Source organism: Zootoca vivipara, chromosome 17 (genome assembly GCF_963506605.1).
Source record: "Zootoca vivipara chromosome 17, rZooViv1.1, whole genome shotgun sequence".
NCBI classification, from domain to species: Eukaryota; Metazoa; Chordata; class Lepidosauria; order Squamata; family Lacertidae; genus Zootoca; species Zootoca vivipara.
Window position 1 is genome coordinate 40,773,243 of NC_083292.1, and position 20,673 is coordinate 40,793,915.

At 41.2% G+C, this 20,673-nt stretch overlaps 2 protein-coding genes and 1 pseudogene across 2 annotated transcripts; all 3 read left to right on the forward strand.

Annotated features, from left to right (window-relative positions):
• Positions 1-669: 669 nt before the first annotated feature.
• Positions 670-4,241, forward strand: LOC132591302 (vomeronasal type-2 receptor 26-like). The gene is made up of 3 exons (XM_060269378.1): positions 670-872; positions 1,940-2,231; positions 3,372-4,241. The coding sequence occupies exons 1-3, from the start codon at positions 670-672 to the stop codon at positions 4,239-4,241; spliced, it is 1,365 nt and encodes a 454-aa protein (XP_060125361.1).
• Positions 4,242-5,125: 884 nt separating this feature from the next.
• On the forward strand, positions 5,126-9,114 carry LOC118078007 (vomeronasal type-2 receptor 26-like). Its single transcript, XM_060269380.1, has 3 exons — positions 5,126-5,257; positions 7,009-7,135; positions 8,222-9,114. Exons 1-3 carry the CDS (start codon positions 5,126-5,128, stop codon positions 9,112-9,114), a joined length of 1,152 nt encoding a protein of 383 aa, XP_060125363.1.
• Positions 9,115-12,437: 3,323 nt separating this feature from the next.
• LOC118078005 (vomeronasal type-2 receptor 26-like) lies at positions 12,438-20,268 on the forward strand (annotated as a pseudogene).
• The last annotated feature ends 405 nt before the right edge of the window (positions 20,269-20,673 follow it).

Consider the following 20,673-nt stretch of genomic DNA (forward strand, 5'->3'; position numbering starts at 1 on the left):
TTAAGTTAATGCCTGAGTTAGAGGAAATGCCGGTCAGGAAAAAAGGGACTCTATGTGTGTCCATAATCCCAGTCGGGGGCCAGCAACACACATGAGCCCCTGGGAGCCTGAGGGAAGAGCCTATTGGACCCGACTCCCTGTCTCTCCCTGTAGGGTTTCCCCTTGTTGACAAGGCGAGTTTATTTCTGTCTTTAGGTGACAGTTGGAGAAGCAATGCCTATGCAACCACTCACTTATTTTATATTTGTATTTCAATAAAAGTTGAGGCCAAATTCATGCCAAAAACCATTAAACAAAAATTCTGTCTATGGTGTGAGTTATTTGAGGGGTGGTTTTGGGGACCTCCACACGCAATGTCCCAGAGAAACAGCAAGAGATTATTATCTACCCTGTAATTTTATGATTGGTAATTATTATCCTCTGTCTTCTTCAGCAAAGCAACAGGAATAAAGGATATTTATAATATCCCCTGTGTCACTCCAATCTGGAGATAGAGATATCGCCACTCAGTCAGTCTGATCACTGAGACACAGTTTGAAACATAGATAAACCAAGCTGGCACTTATATAAGGATGTGCTACTCATCACCGGAATCAGAGAAGGATAATGTATTGGCAAGAGCATTGGTATGCAGAAGGGGCCGTTTTATGCAAGATAGTGGCATTTGTAATGTTGGTACTAGTGTTTTTGCCTCAAGTGGTGTCTAAGCTTCCCGGCATCAAATGTGGCATCAGTGACCCTCTTTCTATTCTTCACAAGCATTACCAACCAGGGGACCTCGTTATTGCTGGTATTATGTCTCATATATACAGATTCTCCAACTCTATAAGTTTCAGAGAATGTCCCTCTAATGACCTCTTTGATGGCACCCTGTAAGTTTCCTTCAATGTTTTTCCATGACAAGTCTGTCCGTATTAGATCCAGTGGATATGCGGAGTTCACAGCCAATCCATCTTCCCTTTCTTTAATGAATGGCACACCTTCCCTAACTAAATGCCACATCATCTCTGTTGTGTTCCAATTTCTATTTTAGTAATTCCAGACAAGGATCCAGGACCACAAGCCTCCTTCTGGAAGGGTTTTCTAATTAAAAAGAGCTAGCAAATGTTAGCCCTGCTCCAGCCCTACTTACCTAGGTGTTAGATCAGCGAGTGGCCTTTGGCAGGGTGGGGGGACTGTTATAAAATATTTCATTTCAGTGCTCAATGGCTTTGGGGGAAGTATATTAGGTTGCCCCAGATTGTGAATATTTGCAGCTGGACATGGTCACTGATAACCAATTGCACAAAATGCCATAAAAGAAATGAAGTGGGCCACCCTAATTTCTTGTGAGCCATCTTAATTTCTACCCATTTAGTAAAAAGAAAAGAAAAGCCTATCCATAGAACTTATTTGTGGGATAGCAAACCTTCTGGAGGAATAACAGTGCTCTGATTTTTGTGTTATCGACTGTGCCTGCATCTGAGCTCTAACTGCCTTGTCACAGACTGTATATTTTCATTTCTTTGCCATTTAACTATAACGTCTACATTTTCCCTGTGTGTGTGTGTGTGTGCGTGTGTGTACATACTATTGGCATCCATTCTACTCACTTCTCTAGCCAACCCCTCCTACCCCCAACCCACCAATTTCCCTATGTCTAAAATGTTTGCAAATGTGTACAAAATCCCGAAATAATAATGTTTTTGTTCAAAAGGGGGAGAATGTTAAATTCTACATATATCGGTTCCATTTTAGAAAGAACACAAAGTAATTCAACTCTCCAGAATTTGGGGAGAAATTTTACAATCCTACAGAGAAACTGGAATGAAGAGAATTTCTTTTAGAGATCCTTCTGTTAACTGCTAACTTTCAAAGCAGAACTGGTAGTGTGCTTGTAAACAAATATGACAAATATCCCCCTCTGCATGACAGAATTTCTTTACATTTCTGATTACAGGTCAATGATTCAGATCTACCAGCATATTCTAGCCTCAATGTTTGCTGTAAAGGAGCTTAACGAAAATCCCAAGATTTTGCCTAATCTCACTTTGGGCTTCCATATCTACAATAGCTATTTCAATCCAAGATGGACCTATCAGGCCTCACTGGAGCTCTTCTCCACCCAGGGCAGATTCATCCCTAACTACAAATGTGATACTGTCAACAATCCAGTAGCTGTCATTGGAGGGCCCGTGTCTGAAGTGTGCCTCCACATGGCAGACATCCTGGGCATCTACAAAATCCCACAGGTAATATATGTGCGCGGAGCTGGAATGTTTAAGAGAACATTAGCCACATCCCTTGGTTTCAGATATTGATTTGTATGTTGAATATAGGAATTGCTTCCAAAATGCCACATTTAACAGTGGAGGATCTGACAAGTTGTCCCTTTAAATGTATTAAGGTGTGAGCCTTTATTGGGAGAAAACAGTGGTTGGGGGGCATTTGGGGGGTTGTGTGTGTGTGTGTTATAGCAAGACCTACATTGACTCCCAGTATGTTTCCGAGCACAATTCAGAGTGTTGGTGCTGACCTTTAAAGCCCTAAACGGCCTCGGTCCTGTGTACCTGAAGGAGTGTCTCCACCTCCATAATTCTGCTCGGACACCGAGGTCCAGTGCCGAACACCTTAAGGCGGTTTCCTCGTTGTGAGAAGCCAAGTTGCAGGGAGCCAGGCAGAGGGCCTTCTCGGTAGTGGTGCCTGCCCTGTGGAATGCCCTACCACCAGATGTCAAAGAGAAAAACAGCTACCAGATTTTTAGAAGACATCTGAAGGGAGCCCTGTTTAGGGATGCTTTTAATGTTTAATCAATTATTTTATTTCATCTTTTTGTTGGAAGCTGCCCAGAGTGGCTGGGGAAACTCAGCCAGATGGGCTGGGTAAAAATAAAAAAATTATTGTTGCTGTTATTGTTATTATTAAGCACTTTGCGGAAACATGTTGATGCACTTGTGGCTGTGCTTATGGTTTCACTAGCGTACCAGTACCTAGTCTTATCTGCAAGATCTACCATTAGATCCGGATATACTTTCTGTCCACATCGCTATAAGACATGCTATAGAATTAGCCAATGTGGTGTCTTCCACTTATGAAAAACATGTAGATTATGGGTGATATCCAGTTAAGTCAGAGAAAGGATCACTTCTGTGTATCACTTCTGCTGGATATGATCCTATATATCAGAAACATATAACATCATTTTTTTAAAAAAAATCTATAATTTTCAGATATGTACATTTCACTGATTTTACAGACATTTTAACATTTTGAAACTCAACTTCCTTCCCCTTCTTTCTGTGGTTCCTTAAATTTATTTTTAATATCTTCTGCATAACCAAATTAACTTAATTTACTCATTTATTTAACTTCTTTGACTATATACTCTTTAGTTCATCTATGGCTCTGCTCCAGTGATAAATAAGAAAAGTCAGGCTGTCCTCTACCACCAGATGTTTCCAGATGTGGATCATCAGTATAAAGGCATTCTTCAGTTACTGCTTCATTTCAGGTGGACGTGGATTGGGGTGTTATCTGCACATGATGACAATGGAGAGAAATTTTTACATACAGTGGTTCCCATCTTTGCTCAGAGAGACATCTGCTTTGATTTCATGGTATCAATGCCTCAATTTACTTATTCCAGTGACTTTGATAAGAAACTTGATGAGATTATTAAAACATGCAACATTATCCGGAATAGCACTGTTAATGCCATGATCGTTCATGGTGAAATTGATACCATGGTAGGTTTGAGAATGTTGCCCGTCTATACTGACTGGGGGAGATCAACAAATGACAAAGGTAAAATCTGGATTATGACATCCCAGATGGGTTTCACATCAGTTTCCTTTCAAAGAAATTGGGACATAGATTTCCTTCATGGTGCTATCTCCGTTGCAGTTCACTCAAAGGAGGTAATAGGATTCCATAAATTTCTTCAGATGATAAAACCTTCTTCGGGAAACAAATATGACTTTATCAGAGAGTTTTGGGGAGACGCATTTGAATGTTCTTTCCTCAATTCCATGATAGACATAGACAATGGAAGAATCTGCAGTGGGAAGGAGAAGCTGGAGACTCTGCCTGCCTCTGTTTTCGAAATGAGCATGACAGGCCACAGCTACAGTGTTTACACTGCTGTCTTTGCTGTGGCGCATGCATTGCATGCCATGCATTCATCGAGGTTCAAGCACAGAGCAATGGTGGATGAAGGAAGAATGAAGATTGTTAGTCAACAGCTGTGGAAGGTAATGTTCTGAGCACACTAAGAATGTAGGAACATAAGAACATAGAATTATAGAGTTGGTAGCGACCTGAAGAGTCACCTAGTCCAGCCCCCTGCAATGCAGGAATCTCAGCTAAAGCATCCATGACAGATGGTCATCGAACCTCTGCTTAAAAATCTCCAAGGAAGGAGAGCCCACAACTTCCCAAGGGAGACCCTTCCATAGTCGAACAGCCCTTGCTGTCTGCAAGTTCTTCCTGATGTTTAGTTGGAATCTCCTTTAATGTAACTTGAAGTCATTGGCTCAGCGCCTACCCTCCGGAAAAGGAGGAAACAAGCTTGCTCGATTTTCCATTACACATTCCTTAAGATACTTGAAGATGGCTATCAGTCTCCTCTTTTCCAGGATAAACATCCCCAACTCTCTCAACCTGGGGCAACTCCCTCAATCTGGCAGGAGAAAACAAGCTTGCTGCATCTTCCATGTGACAGTCCTTCAGTTATTTGAAGATGGCTATCATATCTGCTCTCAGCCTCCTTTCCAGGCTAGACATGCCCAGCTCCTTCAACCGTTCCTCCTAAGGGTTGATTTAGAGACCATTGATCAATCTGCTCCTGTCTCTTTCTTCTGTTGATGGGCAGAGGGCAGGAATCATTCTATGCATGTCTAGTTGTTGTTGTTTTGTTTCTAAATCTTAATGTAAATTTGAATTTGGTTGGATCCAGCTTTAGTTATTCTAAGAGCAAACTTTTCGTGAGATAGATTCATTTAAATTGCAAAGATTTCCTCATGAATTGCTATTTCTTTCCTTGCCAATTTAGCTCAACCGCTTTGTAAGAAGCATCTCATTTAATAATAGTGCTGGAGGAAAAGTATCTTTCAATGAAAATGGTGAGATAGAGGCAGGATTTGATATTATGAATTGGCTCACGTTCCCAAACCAGTCTTTTTGGAGAGTCAAAGTTGGAAGCATAGACCCCATGGCTCCTCAAGAAGAAGTGCTCACTATTTCTGAGGAAGCCATTGTGTGGCCCAACAGGTTCAACCAGGTAAGGTCCATTCATGGATTGGGGGCTATTTTTTAGTCCCATCTTCAATTTTTCACAGTTCAGATAATGGCATAGCTCTGCTCATCTAAAGCTTTAGGGTACACATGGGGACATAAGTGCAGAGGTCTTTGATCTGTCAATTGGGTGATATCACCCGTTAAAACCCTACTTTTCATCAAATAAAACATTCTCCTTGGAAAACTTTGACATTTAATGAATTTGCAGACGTTTGTCCTGAAAGGTTGTAATCAAGGATTAAATTATAAGGAACTAGTGGTTTTCAGCCCGTTCAATAATGGGCGCTAGAATCCTGGGGTTCGGAGAAGCGCTTGCGCAGCGCTTCTCCGAACCCTGGGACCCGTCCTTGCTGTCGGCGGCAGGGGGACAGGAACGGAGGAGGAGAAAGCGCTGCTTTCTCCTCCTTCCTTCCTCTCCCCCAGCCGCCGACAGGAAGGACGCGCGCACTCTCCCCCCCGCCTCCTCCAACCGCCGCTCCTCACGGCCAGGGAGGGTTGCGAGGAGGCCTTCGCCGGCCTCCACCCTCGCTTCCCTGATGTGCCCTGCAGTGAGGCGGTGTCCGGCGGGAGCGGCGGTTGGAGGAGGCAGAGTGGGGGGAGAGTGCGCGCGCGCAGTCTCTGCTGTCCAATCCCTGTATCCCTGGGGCACATGCGCAGTGACCCAGGGACACACGGGACAACTGGACGCAGGGACAACTTGGACATTATTATATAGGATACATTGAACATACTTATAATACATTGAACATACTTCTAAACATCACCCAGAAATGTAGAAGTATAAAGACAAAAAGTGAATAAAAATAGGCTTAAAAGAATAAGCAAACTACAACCAAGCAAAAACAACCAATTCCACCTGAGGGACAGAAAATTATAGTAACCCGCATTTCAATGTGTTCCAAAATATGAGACGCATGGACAAATGTTATCAGTAGTAGCAAAGCTTCTATGAAGCCTCTGTATTCTAAATTCCAGGTGTATTGCTATTTTGGAAACCTAACATAAACTCAATGCATTTCTACATGGACACCAGTATAACGAGATGAGATATAAATGTTGGAGTTCAATAATGTTTACACATTTACTAAAGAGTCAAACATGTTTATATGCCAATAAAGGTATTGAATTGAATTGAGTCAAACATGTTTGCATTAAAGATCTGGTTTTATTAAACTGTCTCGATCTCACCTCCAAAGTGAGTGTTAACCACCTGGCGGGAGGCAATAGATACATGGACCCATCATACCCCATATGAAGAACCCAACCCATAATCTGAGCCCTACAAGAGTTGTTCCAGTTATTGCTGGTTCCTCATGACCCTCATTTTGAAATATGTCCTTAGAGAAGACTGGCCAAATCTCCAACCCCCAGGATGGTTGGCCTTTCATGGGTGAGGAGGTAAGGCTGTCTGGCCCAAGATTCCCCAGAGTGACTGGGGCTCATCAATATTTGTTCCTTCTCTTTTTCCATACTCACCCAGCAGCTATAACATACTAGAATAGCTTGGGCAAGTGAAATATCTCAGAAACGACGAACCAAACAGGACTGGTATCACTGTAAAGTATAAGGGGGAAATTATTTTAGGCATGGCTCTCTGTTTTCTGACAGTGATTGGCTGTCCTGTATGAGATAGAATTGTAGCATTGTAGCACTGGAAGGGACCCCAAGGCAGACACTGTAGTACTGCAGAATTCCACAATCTAGTAAACATTCTCCTCTTTCATCTGTGGACAGGCACAGCCTCTTTCTCTTTGTAATGACAATTGCCCCTTGGGTTATCGTAAGGCAAAGAAGGAAGGGATGCCATTTTGCTGCTATGATTGCCTTCCATGTCCAGAAGGGAAGATTTCCAACCAAACAGGTAAGGAAATAATGGACAGAGGTTATGGGCACTAATGGGTTCACTTCCCTTCAATTGGAAAGGCTATGTAGAAGGATGGTTCGAATCATAGAGTTAGAGGAGCCATCCAGCCTAACCACCTGTGGTCAACAACAACAACAACAACAACATTTGTTTGTTTGTTTGTTTGCTTTTACCCCACCCGTCTGGCTGGGTCTCCCCAGCCACTCAGGGCAGCTCAGAACAGAATATTAAAAACACGATAAAACATCAAACATTAAAAACTTCCCTAAACAGGGGTTCCTTCAGGTGTCTTCTAGAAGTCAGAGAGTCATTTATTTCCTTGATGGGAGGGCATTCCACAGGGCGGGCGCCACTACCAAGAAGGCCCTCTGCCTGGTTAATGATATGGGGACAGCATCTTACATAAATTTTAATAGGAATTGCTTGTCACTATTATGGAGATAAAAAGAGGAACCACAGTACCACCACATGTTCCAATCATTATGTAGGGGGGGGGGGACATGAACCACACACAAAATGGAGGTCGAAAAGTCTGCCTTGGGAATGCTACGTTTTTCAGAACTTCAAAATCCCCTTAAAAATACCTGCACAGGCAACCTTCCAGAAAAGACCAATAAGGACAGAATATGCTAAGTGCTGTTGGAATGCAAAGTGAAATGTTGGGAGGAGTAAGAGGGAGTGGAAGGTATCCTGTACTTCCAGGAGGTGTTTTTTTGTTCTAAGAAAGAGACAGATTATAAGAGAAATGGAAAGGAAGAGAATGATGGCTGAAAGCGTATAAGCTAAAACAGAAAGGAAAATAGAAATATTCTGCGTACTTCCAGCTGATAATATCTATGAAGAAAAGCAACCATCAGTCATAGAACTCAGCTTCTAAAACGGAGGTGGGCATAAAGACCCAGGTGGTCCATTGAACATCCCATACTTTCGCATCTTACAAATTGCAGGAGGAGACCACTTAATTCTTTGCTGGGTTTGAACCTGTAAAGTCTCATTCATATTGTTGTAATGCTGGGCTTGATATAATTTTAGTGCAATGCACATAACACTGCCTTGAACAGAAACCAAACTTTTATTTTTCAGACATGGACGACTGCTTTCCATGTCCACTAGATCATTATCCAAACCTAGAACAGGATTCATGCCTTCCAAAATGCCTCAGTTTCTTGTCTTATACAGAGCCTTTGGGGATCAGTCTGGCCACTTTTGCTCTTTCGTTTTCCTTCATCACAGCTTTGGTGCTTTGCATCTTCATTAGGCACCGGGAGACTCCCATAGTCAAAGCCAACAACCGGAACCTCACCTTCTCTCTCCTCATTTCCATCTCCCTCTCCTTCCTTTGCTCACTGCTCTTCATCGGCCAGCCTGACAAAGTGACCTGTCTCCTTCGGCAAACTGCTTTTGGCATCATCTTCACAGTGGCAGTTTCTTGTGTGCTGGCCAAGACAATCATCGTGGTTCTTGCTTTCACGGTCACCAAACCCACAAGGAAATGGGTGGGGAAAAGACAGGCTATCTCCATCGTTTCTTCCTGCTCCCTTCTTCAAGCCACGATTTGTAGCATATGGCTGGCAACTTATCCCCCATTCCCAGATTTAGACCTGCACGCAATGGCTAAAAACATCGTTCTGGAATGTAACGATGGCTCAGTCACCATGTTCTACTGTGTCTTAGGCTACATGGGCATACTAGCTACTGTCAGCTTCACTGTAGCTTTCTTCGCCAGGAAGTTGCCTGACAGTTTTAATGAAGCCAAATTCATCACTTTCAGCATGCTGGTCTTTTGTAGTGTTTGGCTGTCCTTCGTTCCCACCTATCTGAGCACAAAAGGGAAATACATGGTGGCTGTGGAGATCTTCTCCATCGTAGCTTCCAGTGCAGGCTTACTGGGGTGTATATTCTTCCCAAAATGCTACATTATTGTGGTGAGGCCTGAACTGAACAACAAGCAGCAGCTGAGAAGAAGAAAGCATTGATGCATCTGAATAAATAAATAAAAATAAGAAAATTGTCCAGTGCACCATAGAGACCAACTAAGTTTGTTCTGGGTATAAGCTTATTCCCAGAACAAACTTAGTTGGTTTATTTTTGTTTATTTATTTTGACTGTGTCAGACCAACACGGCTACCTACCTGAATCTAAATGGATGCATCTAATTTTCTGTGGCCCACATCCCTTGGTCAGGAGAAAACACAGGGACTTCACATAGCTGCATTGAGTGAATTTATTTGGAAGTCATCACAACACATTTTAACTGAAAAGGATGTCTGCATTACTGTTGCATGAGTTGTGGCCACATTGAAAGCGTGTTGTGCTAAATAGATGAGTATTTAAAAGTAGACCTCTGTGGCAAGAGAATAAAATTGAGCAAACTGCAGTGCTGAAAAATCTTCTGTCATTTTAATACAGTAATTATTTTCTCCCTCATATGTTTGCATTTGTTGAACTCCACAACCAGTAATAAATGTGTACACACACACACACACACACACACACACACACACTGAAGTGTTTTCTCTCTCTCTGCTTCTATGACACAAACAAATTGGGTCAGTGACATTCTTGATAGGGAGAGGGGGGATTTGATTTGGTTTACATTGAAAGCCCAGTCCACCTAATTTGCACTTTGCTGAAGTCTCATGTAGTGAGTTAGATGGTAGCTTTTAATGCCACGTAAAAATACAGATCTTGTAAATCATGTTTTCCTTTTATGCAATTTTCCTCTTGTTATGGTCTCATTTCTAAAGCATTTTTCTTTTTCTCAGTCTTTTGAGACCTATACAAGTATAGGCTTCTGCACTCACAGCTTCAGCTGTGAGAGTGAGCAGGATGCAACAGAACTGAGATGTGCTAGAGAACAAATTTGTCCATTAACATCCATATCACAAGCAGTCTGGTGATTACAGCCACCACATTGAAATTTCTCTGTGACCTCCATTGCACATGTGTATCTATTGTCTCTGTTTATTTTCATTTCTTCTCAGAAGTTGCACATTCCCTCTACTTTTGATCACCTGCCAGTAGCCACAGCATAAAGATCAACATAGTCCAAAACCCCAAACTGGCTATCTCTCCTGACAGCTATGTTGTATCTACATGCTATTCTCTGGACAGCAGCACCATGAAGTTTGATATTCATGCTCTCATTGCATGATTCAGCAGGATGATGGATCTATCGGTATGCTCGGTAGATGTACATCTGGATCATTCTCCAGACTGCAAATCTAGTGAATTTACTACATGTTACTGGTGCCTGCTACTATGGGTTGTATCCAACATTAGTCATACTCAGAGTAGACCAGTTGAATTCATGCACCTAAATTAGTTATTCCATTCATTTAAATGGGTCTGCTCTAAGCATTACTAACTTTGGATACAACCCTGTGTGTTTCTTGCTAGGATATTTAACTCTTATCTAACCATACTGCTTGCTCAATGGCCACTGAAGTTTTCACCTGGATTTCCCAAAGTATTTCTTTCTTTAAAAACCTTCTAAATATGAGACCTTTTATGTAGACTTTGCAAACAAGTCATTTGTGGTTGAGTAGTCCTATTCCAGGCTCATTTGTTTTCTGAGGGGCTTTTCATGTGCTGTCGGTTATGACAAGCTGACTCTCCTCTTGCTGCCCACGTGATGAAGACCACAGAAGACCTGCTGAGATCAGATAAACATGTTTTCCTCATTGTCTCATAGAATCTGTGATTCTAAATAGGCAATTATTGTTCTTCCTAATTATCAAATAATACATGATGACTTCTACTTTTCCACAAAGTCCCTAGGGAGCTTCAGTACTAAGCACCAGCAAAACCATGCAAAGAAGAAGGAAGTCTCCTATTCATAAACCTTGTATCATTCCATTCTGGGGCTACAGACGGTCAGGGCTCTTGTCAGTTTGGTCATTGATACTTTATATTGTGCAGTTTGAGCTGTGCATCAACCAACTGTGTGTCCATTCAAGCCATGCTTGAAGATAATGAGTATGAATGGTGGGGGAAAGAATTGTTTTCTTGCAAGTTAGTGGCATTTGTAGTATTTGTACTAGTGTTTTTGCCTCAGGTAGTGTGCAAGATTCCAGATGTCAAATGTGTCACCAGTGACCCTCTTCCTATTCTTCATAAGTTTCACCATCCAGGAGACCTCACCATTGCTGGCATCGTGTCTATGATGTACATATTTGCCAATCCAATAACGTTCATGGAATGTCCCTCTATGGACCTCTTTGGTGAAACTTTGTAAGATTTTTTTAAACTTTCCATTATACAGATCACCAATATGGCACCTATTGGGTATGCATGTGCCCCAGAGATCTTCCCTGGTCCCCACAGGGTTCCCCCTCGCTCCACTGAAAATAATCTTGAAAGACGCCTGCCATTTAGCCAATAGAATAGGTTGCACTGTATGTTTGGTATGTGTTTCAAGTTTGCAAATGGGGCTATGGCTCTCCAAAGGTTGGGTTGCCTGAAATATTAAATAGCCTGTCCTATGAATCCCATGGGGGTTTGTGGGCTTTCCAAGAGTATCTGGTTGGCCACTGTGTGAGAGAGCGCTGGAAAAGATGGATCTTAGGTTAGAACCCCTTAAAACTGGGATTACCATCAAAGGAGTGATTCAACTAATGGTGTTGCAGGGACCTCCAGTGGTGTTCTTACATTCCACCTGCCTCTGATTGTCTTGGACCCAAAATATTGAAATAATTTGCAATCAACACATTAAAATTTGCCTTAAAAATAGTTCTCTATCCAACAACAAGCTTTTACAGAGTATAAATTGCCATAGTCCAAAATAATCATTGATATTTGGAAGCACAATGATTTAAAAAGGGGAGATGCTACCCTTCCTAGTAAACTAGCTAAATTCTTGAGTAATAAAACTCAAATCTTTTCCAAGGAGAAGCAGCTCAGATGAAACATTAGCCCATGTTCTCCCATGATGTTTACCCCCCCTAAAAATAAGGACATAAGATCCCAATTAATCTCCCCAGAACTTCCTGTATTCTGGGGAAACTCAACTGAATTTTGTATTTTGATTTTAATGGCAACCTCCAACCCTAAGATCACAGAATATATATATATATATATACATATAGGAAATAGAACCTTTAAGTGGTTTACAAAGAAATCAGATAGAGCAAAGTCCATTACTGTAGCCATCAAAACTGGGCCACATTTCTTAAATGGAAGGTGAGTTTTGGATAAAAATGGTCTGTTTTTAACTATTTTTGATTGTTCTGGGATTCTGTTCACTCTCATTGTATAAGGTGCAATTTGTGTGCATGTATATGTTTTTAGAAACGAGACAATGTCAAATTCTGGATGCACCCACGTCATTCGGAAAACCAATGCTAAGAAATTCAAATCTCCCAAGTATGTGAAAAAACTTCCAATGAGAAATTTGCAAACATCCTAATACTTACCAGCTTCTCTTAAAATAGTATTGGGTGACTGAACCCATGTGACAAAAGGCCAACTGTGGATGACATCCTTGGGATGGAAATAATTTGTAAATCCTCCAATTCTGAAGGAAACACACTGTGACACAACATAAAACTCTCGTTTCAGGGTCATGACACAGATCTACCAGCATGTCCTGGCACTGATATTTGCTGTAGAGGAGATCAATGAAAATCCCAAGATTTTTACATTCGAGAAAAAACCCGAGATCATGCTGTTAAGCATGATCCCGGAGAATATACCACTGGATAGGAGGAATATACTACTCTATGCATGTGCGGCAGCCAGGATGTTGATCGCCCAAAATTGGAGAGGAGACAAAATCCCAACTATTCAAGATTGGTACCTAAAACTGACCGAATACATGACACTAGCAAAGTTAACTGCAGCGATCAGAAGGATACCTAAACAAAAAGTCAAAGATGAATGGAAATATGTGGATGAATATTTTTATAAACAAAAAATAAGCACAAAATTAGTGATATGTTTAGATTGAGAGACACAAGAGAATAAGAAATAAGGTGATGGGAGTGGAGAAAGATATTTAATTAAAAAGAAAAGGAGAAGCTTAATAGAACATAATAATGAGAGGGAACCGATGATAAGTGTTTGGAAGTCATATCTCTATTCTACTTTACATCACACTTACCTTTACTTTCTCTACTCTTACTTTTCCCACTTTCCCACTTTCTTTCCCTCTCCTCCCCTCCCCCTGTTTTCTCTCCCTTCTTATTTTATCCCACCCCCCTTTGTCTCGCCCCCCCTGTCTCCTCCCCTTGCCACTGACTTACCTGGGATCTCTCCTTTACTTTGTCTTCTTTCCGCTCCTGCTTTCTTCTTATCTGGCTTTTATATTTCGAGCCTCTCGGTCCAAGATTGTAAAAATGGTAAAGATCAAATCTCAAATTACTGAGATTCGGAGGCCGATTTTATAACGGTACAATTTGAAAATATTGCTTATTTGCTATATATATTTTGTTTGTTTTTGTAATTGAATAATATGTGCTTTCTATGTATTTTCTTATGTATTTTGTTTTCTGAAACTTTATAAGTAAATAAAGGTTTTTCTAAAAAAAAAGAAAAAGAAAAAAAAGAAAATCCCAAGATTTTGCCTAATCTCACTTTGGGCTTCCATATCTATAACAGCTATTTCAATCCAAGATGGACCTATCAGGCCTCATTGGAGCTCTTCTCCACCCAGGGCAGATTCATTCCTAACTACAAATGTGATAATGTCAACAATCCAGTAGCTGTCATTGGAGGACTCATCTCTGAAGTTTGTCTCCACATGGCAGACATCCTGGGCACCTATAAAATCCCACAGGTATGGCGTGTAACAGAGCATAGGAGTATAAAAAGTAATTTTCACTTTGCTTGTGTTTTGGTGATTTAAAGTATTTGTAGGTGGTTTTCAAGGTCAGTTTGTACATTCAGAAAAAGTAAGTACTGAATATATCCTTGTCTTCAGAATACCGAGTATTTTAATGTGTTGAGCGATCAGTAGGGAAGGGAATTAAATATTTAAATATAAAAGGGGAAAGGATCAGCCTGATGTTCTCACAGACATTGAGTCTGAATAGGTCCACGTCTCCTGGGAAAGCTCCACTACTTAACTTATAAGTTAGCTATATATGTCAGTCCCAAGAAACCTATCTTAAGGACTTACATTTCCTTCTTACCTTGTATATTTCAAACTCAGAGGAGGGATATGGAAGGAACTGTAAATAAGCAGCAATGTTTGTTAATGTACAAAGAAGTACAAAGTTCTGTTTGCTTATCTTGTACACCTTCATGTTATGGAGGTGAAGTTCACTGGGGAAATGAAGGTCTGATGTTTTTGCGGAAGGTATCCATCAACACTTTTTCAGAATGGGAGAGTAAAAGCAAGAATGAGAGAATAAAATTTTAAGAATAGTTTTATTATTATTTTTAAATTAAGCGATTCTGCAAAATGCATACATAACACATATACACTTATAGATCATTCTCAGACAAATCCAGACATAAAATAAAGCCAAAATAAAATAAACCATAGGTATGTGAAAGCATTGAAAGTAGCAACTAGAACCATTTATAGCATATAAATGATAGTTAAATAAGGCAAGCTTGCAAAAAAATAATAATGATCCCCATTTTACCAAGTAGAAGCAATTAAAGTATTCAAATATCCTGAGTCCTTGGCCATGTTCCTCCTTGCTTGGAAATGAAATCAAGTCTGACTAAATTAATATGGTTCTATTTTGTGATCTAAATATGAAGCGTTGCTTTTGACCTTTCTCTCTCCAAGCATAGCTGGTGCATAGCAGAAATGGGGAACATTTTCCAGCCCAAGGACCACATTCCCTCCTGAGCAACCTTTTGAGAGCTCTGCAATTGATGGTTGGGGTGAGAGGCAAAAGTGGTAGCGCCATGAATGCAAATGTCACCTTTGGACAGTAGGATAAGTCTTTTTGCAGGCACCCCTCTGAATCTTCCATCCAGACAAGTAAAATGTCATAATTTCTGTTGATGGTGTGCCTGCACCAGGGAGAGTTTCAAGGGCTAGCTTGAGAGCATTGGCAGGTCACACTGTCCAAAGCAGGGTCTGAGGTGTCCTAATCCTGGTGTATATGAATTTTCAGTCTGTTTCTGCCTCACAAATACATACACTTGAAATTCTCAGCAGCACTCAATAAATACAGACTTTTAAAATCATGATTAAATCTTCTTTAATGTTTGGCATAAAACTTTGAAAGAATGAAACTACACAGAATTACCCCCTCCCACTTTAATCTTGGAAATGTCCTGCTCTTTTGTCCTTTCATTTCTTTAGCTCATATATGGTTCTGCTCCAGTGACCAAGCAAAAAAGCCAGACCATTTTCTACCACCAGATGTTCCCAAATGTGGATCATCAGTATAAAGGGATTCTCCAATTACTGCTGCATTTCAGATGGACGTGGATTGGGGTGTTGTCTGTGAGCGATGCCAATGGAGAGACATTTGTAAGCGACATAGTTCCCCAGTTTGTCAAGAGAGGTATTTGCTTTGATTTCATTGAAAGATTCCCAGTAATGACTAACTCCAATGGCATTGCTGTCACAGTGTCAGAAGGGATGGAAACAAGCAATATTGTCAAGAGAAGCACTGCTGATGCGGTGATCATTCAGGGTGAAATCGATACCATTATAATTTTGAGAATGTTTCACGAGTATTCACAACATGAGGATACATCAATAAAAGGAAACGATAAAGTCTGGATTATGACAACTCAGATGGATTTCACATCAGTTCCCTTCCAAAGGACTTGGGACATAGACTTATTCCATGGTTCAGTAGTCTTTGCACTCAAAGGAAGTGTCAGCTTTCCAGAAATTCCTCCAGATGAGAAACCCTACTTCAGACAAAGAATATGACTTTATCAAGGTATTTTGGGAAGAAGCATTTGCATGTTTTTTCCCAAGGCCTATGGTCAACAGACGAGATGGTGAGATCTGCAGTGGGAAGGAGAAGCTGGAGACTCTGCCTGCCTCTGTTTTTGAAATGAGCATGACAGGCCACAGCTACAGTGTTTACACTGCTGTCTTTGCTGTGGCGCATGCATTGCATGCCATGCATTCATCGAGGTTCAAGCACAGAGCAATGGTGGATGAAGGAAGAATGAAGATTGTTAGTCAACAGCTGTGGAAGGTAATGTCCTGTAAATTGGTGAAAATTTAATAAAATTTAAAAATGACAAGAAAAACCTGTAAATGATAGATGCTATGATTTTTAGCAGTGGTTGAGAAGGAATTTGATCATTTCTTCTTATTGATGAAAGCTAGCGTGTGTGCATGGGTGGGTGTCTATGTAATAACTTTCTTTTCAAGTGTCACACAGGCAAAAAGGATTTAGGCTAATCCTGGCTTTCTGTCCTCCTCCAGCTTTTCTGATATTCTGTCAACTCCAAGTGTCACCATGCAGTTTTGCTCTCAGTCCTGTCATAGATTCCATTTTGTTAAGTTTATCTAGGAAACATGAATAAACAGAGGAAGGCCAGTTATATTGAATCAGACCATTGGTCTGTCTAGCTCAGTCTTGTTTTCACTGGCTGGCAGCTCCTAGGTTTCAGACATGGGGCATTGCCAAACCGACCTGGAGATGTCAGAGACTGGACCTGGGATGTGCTGCATGCAAAGCACATGCTCTATCACTGACTTTGTCTTTCCCTATGTAGGATTGTTTATAGCGCATCCATGCTTTTAAGTAAGACCTAGAGATGGATGTGTACACCCTTCCCTTACAGATTCTTTTCCTCAGCCTTCAAGAGGCAGCTCCAAAACAGTTACTGGTCTGTCCAACCACCACCACCCCTTCACAATATGCTTTATTCATATGAGTTGAAACCTGAGGAGCAAGCTGAACTCAAGAGCTACCAAATGCTGCTAGATATAAATGCTGTACCTTCTACCTCCACAGCTCGAGTCAGTATGCCTCTGAATACTAACTGTTGAGAACAACATTGAGGACAATATTTTTGCTCCCAGGCTTTCCATGGTTGCTCAGTGTGAGAACATGATGCTAGGCTAGGTGGGTTATCCTCTGGTATATCTGAGGTTCCACCAAAATACAGATTCATTACCCATAACCTTCAAAACCCCTATCTTCTTGTTCTTATATGTCCTTCCGAAATTTAGCTCAACCATTTTGTGAGAAGCACCTCATTTAACAGCAGTTCTGGTGAAACAATTTCCTTCAATAAAAATGGAGAGTTAGAAACAGGATTTGATATCATCAACTGGGTGACATTCCCAAACCAGTCCTTTCTTAGAGCCAGAGTTGGAAAGATAGACCCCATGGCACCACGGGAAGAAACATTCACCATTTCTGAGAATGCTATTGTGTGGCCCAAGAGCTTTAATCAGGTAATGGCCATTAAGGTTGTGGTTCACAGAACTTTGGGTAACTTTGGGAAGCTTTGATTGAAATTTTTAGTCAAATGTTTTCAGCAAGCATGTCAAGCAGGCAGAAATGAAAGAAAGAAAGAAAGAAAGAAAGAAAGAAAGAAAGAAAGAAAGAAAGAAAGAAAGAAAGAAAGAAAGAAAGGGGGGAGGGAGTTTGGATGAAGTATAATCCAGCAGGTGCAGAAAAGGGAGACTTGGTCCGAATTGCAAAATGAAACAAAATCCTCCTTGATTCCAAATAACCAGTGAGGTACAAACTTGCAAAAATTAAAACATTCTTTTCTTTCATGAATGGACAGGTACAGCCCCTTTCTGTGTGCAATGACAATTGTCACCCGGGGTATCGGAAGGGCAAGGAGGAAGGGAAGCCATTTTGCTGCTATGATTGCATTCCATGTCCAGAAGGGAAGATCTCAAACCAGAAGGGTAAGAAATATCATGCACACAGTTTATCAGGGATATTGACATCAGGGTATAGAGATACTGATTTCCCTTGGGTCAAAAAAGTGGTTCACAATTCTACAGTGGTGGTAGCTGCTGATATGAATGAAGATGCAATCTGATAAACTGACATGTAGTCAGCATAGCCCAGTCCAAGAAGCCAAACCCTCCCTGATGACGCCACCTGCGCAGCCAGTGGTCACATCCAGTATTTTCCTCTCTCTTCCTGGGCCACGACCTTCAACAGGAAGGAGTTATGAAAAGATTACCTGTGCCTCAAGCCCCTTCAGCTTCCTGCCCAGAGTCGCACAGCCCCTTGCTATACATTGAAGGTTGTTGCAGCAGTATTGCTAGTACCCACATGGATCAGAGGGAAAGGGTTGTGGTCAGTGGGCTTTATAAGACTTGGCAATTTCTCTGCCACATCGTGAATCTTTGTACCTGGAAGAAACCACACATGAGACATAAATTCCATCCATGAATTGCTTCCTGTAAAACATCTTAAAGCAATCTAACAATAAAATATCAACAATGGAATTCCACAATTTTCAAAAGGTAATGTCAAAGTGACACAGACAAAACCCATTCATTCGTTTTAATGACTTATGCCCTACCATTCGGTCTATTGCCTCTTGAGGTGAAATGCAAAAGAACAGGAAGCAACATGTACACATTCCAGACCCAGCAGCTCAAAATCTTCTATGTGATTGATTAGGCCAAGGTTTGCGTTCTTTCAGGGACCCAGGTGGCGCTGTGGTTAAACCACTGAGCCTAGGACTTGCTGATCAGAAGGTCGGCGGTTTGAATCCCTGTGACGGGGTGAGCTCCCGTTGCTTGGTCCCAGCTCCTGCCAACCTAGCAGTTCGAAAGCACATCAAAATGCAAGTAGATAAATAGGAACAGCCATAGCGGGAAGGTAAACGGCGTTTCCATGTGCTGCTCTGGTTTTCCAGAAGTGGCTTTGTCATGCTGGCCACATGACCTGAAAGCTATACGCCGGCTCCCTCGGCCAATAATGCGAGATGAGCACGCAACCCCAGAGTCGGTCATGACTGGACCTAATGGTCAGGGGTCCCTTTACCCTTTTACCTTGCATTCTTGCAGCTCTGCAGTACAAAGGAAATTGACAATTGGTGCTGTCCCTGAAGCTGATCCTTCAGCAGTCAGTGCAAATGGAAAGGCTGCCCTTCGCCAGACCAAGAGGAGAAGTAGTTTGTTCCACGCCTCCCCCACAATAAGTAGCAGGGAAAGACATATTCATTGACAGAATTGAGCATCCAGTACTGTTGGGTTGCTCATCTGTGAGAACAACATCTTGCAAATATTTATATTTCAATTTTTGACCTGACAACATTAATCCAGGTCTTTCTCATATTTAGATTTGATTATTTCAGTCCTGATGTTTTGTTTTCCAGACACAGAGAACTGTTTCCAATGTCCAGAAGATCAGTTTCCAAATGACGACCAGGATTCATGTATTCCAAAATACATAACCTTCCTAAAGTATGAAGAACCTTTGGGAATCACTTTGACCAGTTCTGCTCTTTCCTTGTCTTTCATCACAGTTTTGGTGCTGGGAATCTTCATTAAGCATTGGGACACTCCCATAGTCAAAGCCAACAACCGGAGCCTCACCTACCTTCTCCTTCTCTCCCTCCTGCTCTCCTTTCTTTGTGTTTTGCTATTCATTGGCCAGCCTGAAAATCTGACCTGTCTTCTTCAGCAAACCACATTTGGCATAATCTTTTCAGTGGCAATTTCTTGTGTGTTGGCCAAAACCATCATTGTAGTTCTGGCTTTCATGGCCACCAAACCAGGGAGCAGGATGAGGATGTGGGCAGGAAAAAGACTGTCCATTTCCATTGTTCTTTCCTGCTCCCTTACACAAGTCACCATTTGCATTGTGTGGCTGGCAATATCTCCCCCATTCCCAGATTTAGACATGCATTCAGCGACCAAAGAGATTGCATTGCAATGTAATGAAGGGTCATCCTTCATGTTCTATTGTGCTCTGGGCTTTATGGGCTTCCTGGCCATTTTCAGCTTCATCATGGCATTCCTAGCCCGGAAGTTGCCTGACAGTTTTAATGAAGCCAAGTTCATCACCTTCAGCATGTTGGTCTTTTGTAGCCTTTGGCTTTCCTTTGTCCCAACGTACTTGAGTACCAAAGGAAAAGACATGGTGGCTGTCAAGATCTTCTCCATCTTGGCCTCCAGCTTTGGGATACTTGGCTGCATATTTTCCCCCAAATGTTATATTATTATACTGAGGCCTGAGTTGAATAACAAGGAGCAGTTAAGAAGAAGGAATCCTTGAAGCCACTAAAATTCCATGACTTTAGAAAAGCCATGTGTAAACTTGTGCACATAGTTCATTTTGGGATGTCTTCCTGTTTTCTTTGCTGTAAGCCTCTTGGAGCATGATTGTTTTTGTAGAAGAAGCAGTGTACAAATGAAATTATGACTGACTGAAGGATCATACTTTCTTTAAGTCTTCCCAGGAAAGATGTTATGCTAACCAGTCTATAATTTTCAGGACCTTAAGGCAATAATAATAATAATAATAATAATAATAATAATAATAATAATAAACAACTTTTATTTATATCCTGCCCTCCCCGACCAAAGTCGGAGTCAGGGCGGCTAACATCCGATATATAATAATAATAATAATAATAATAATAATAATAATAATAATAATAATAATTTATTATTTATACCC

Coding starts and splice junctions, on each gene's coding strand:
- LOC118078007 (XM_060269380.1), top strand. CDS start 5,126: ATGAATTGGCTCACGTTCCCAAACCAGTCTTTTTGGAGAGTCAAAGTT. Junction 5,258..7,008: donor GGCCCAACAGGTTCAACCAG/GTAAGGTCCATT, acceptor ATCTGTGGACAG/GCACAGCCTCTTTCTCTTTG. Junction 7,136..8,221: donor GAAGATTTCCAACCAAACAG/GTAAGGAAATAA, acceptor TTTATTTTTCAG/ACATGGACGACTGCTTTCCA.
- LOC132591302 (XM_060269378.1), top strand. CDS start 670: ATGTTGGTACTAGTGTTTTTGCCTCAAGTGGTGTCTAAGCTTCCCGGC. Junction 873..1,939: donor GACCTCTTTGATGGCACCCT/GTAAGTTTCCTT, acceptor TTCTGATTACAG/GTCAATGATTCAGATCTACC. Junction 2,232..3,371: donor GCATCTACAAAATCCCACAG/GTAATATATGTG, acceptor TATACTCTTTAG/TTCATCTATGGCTCTGCTCC.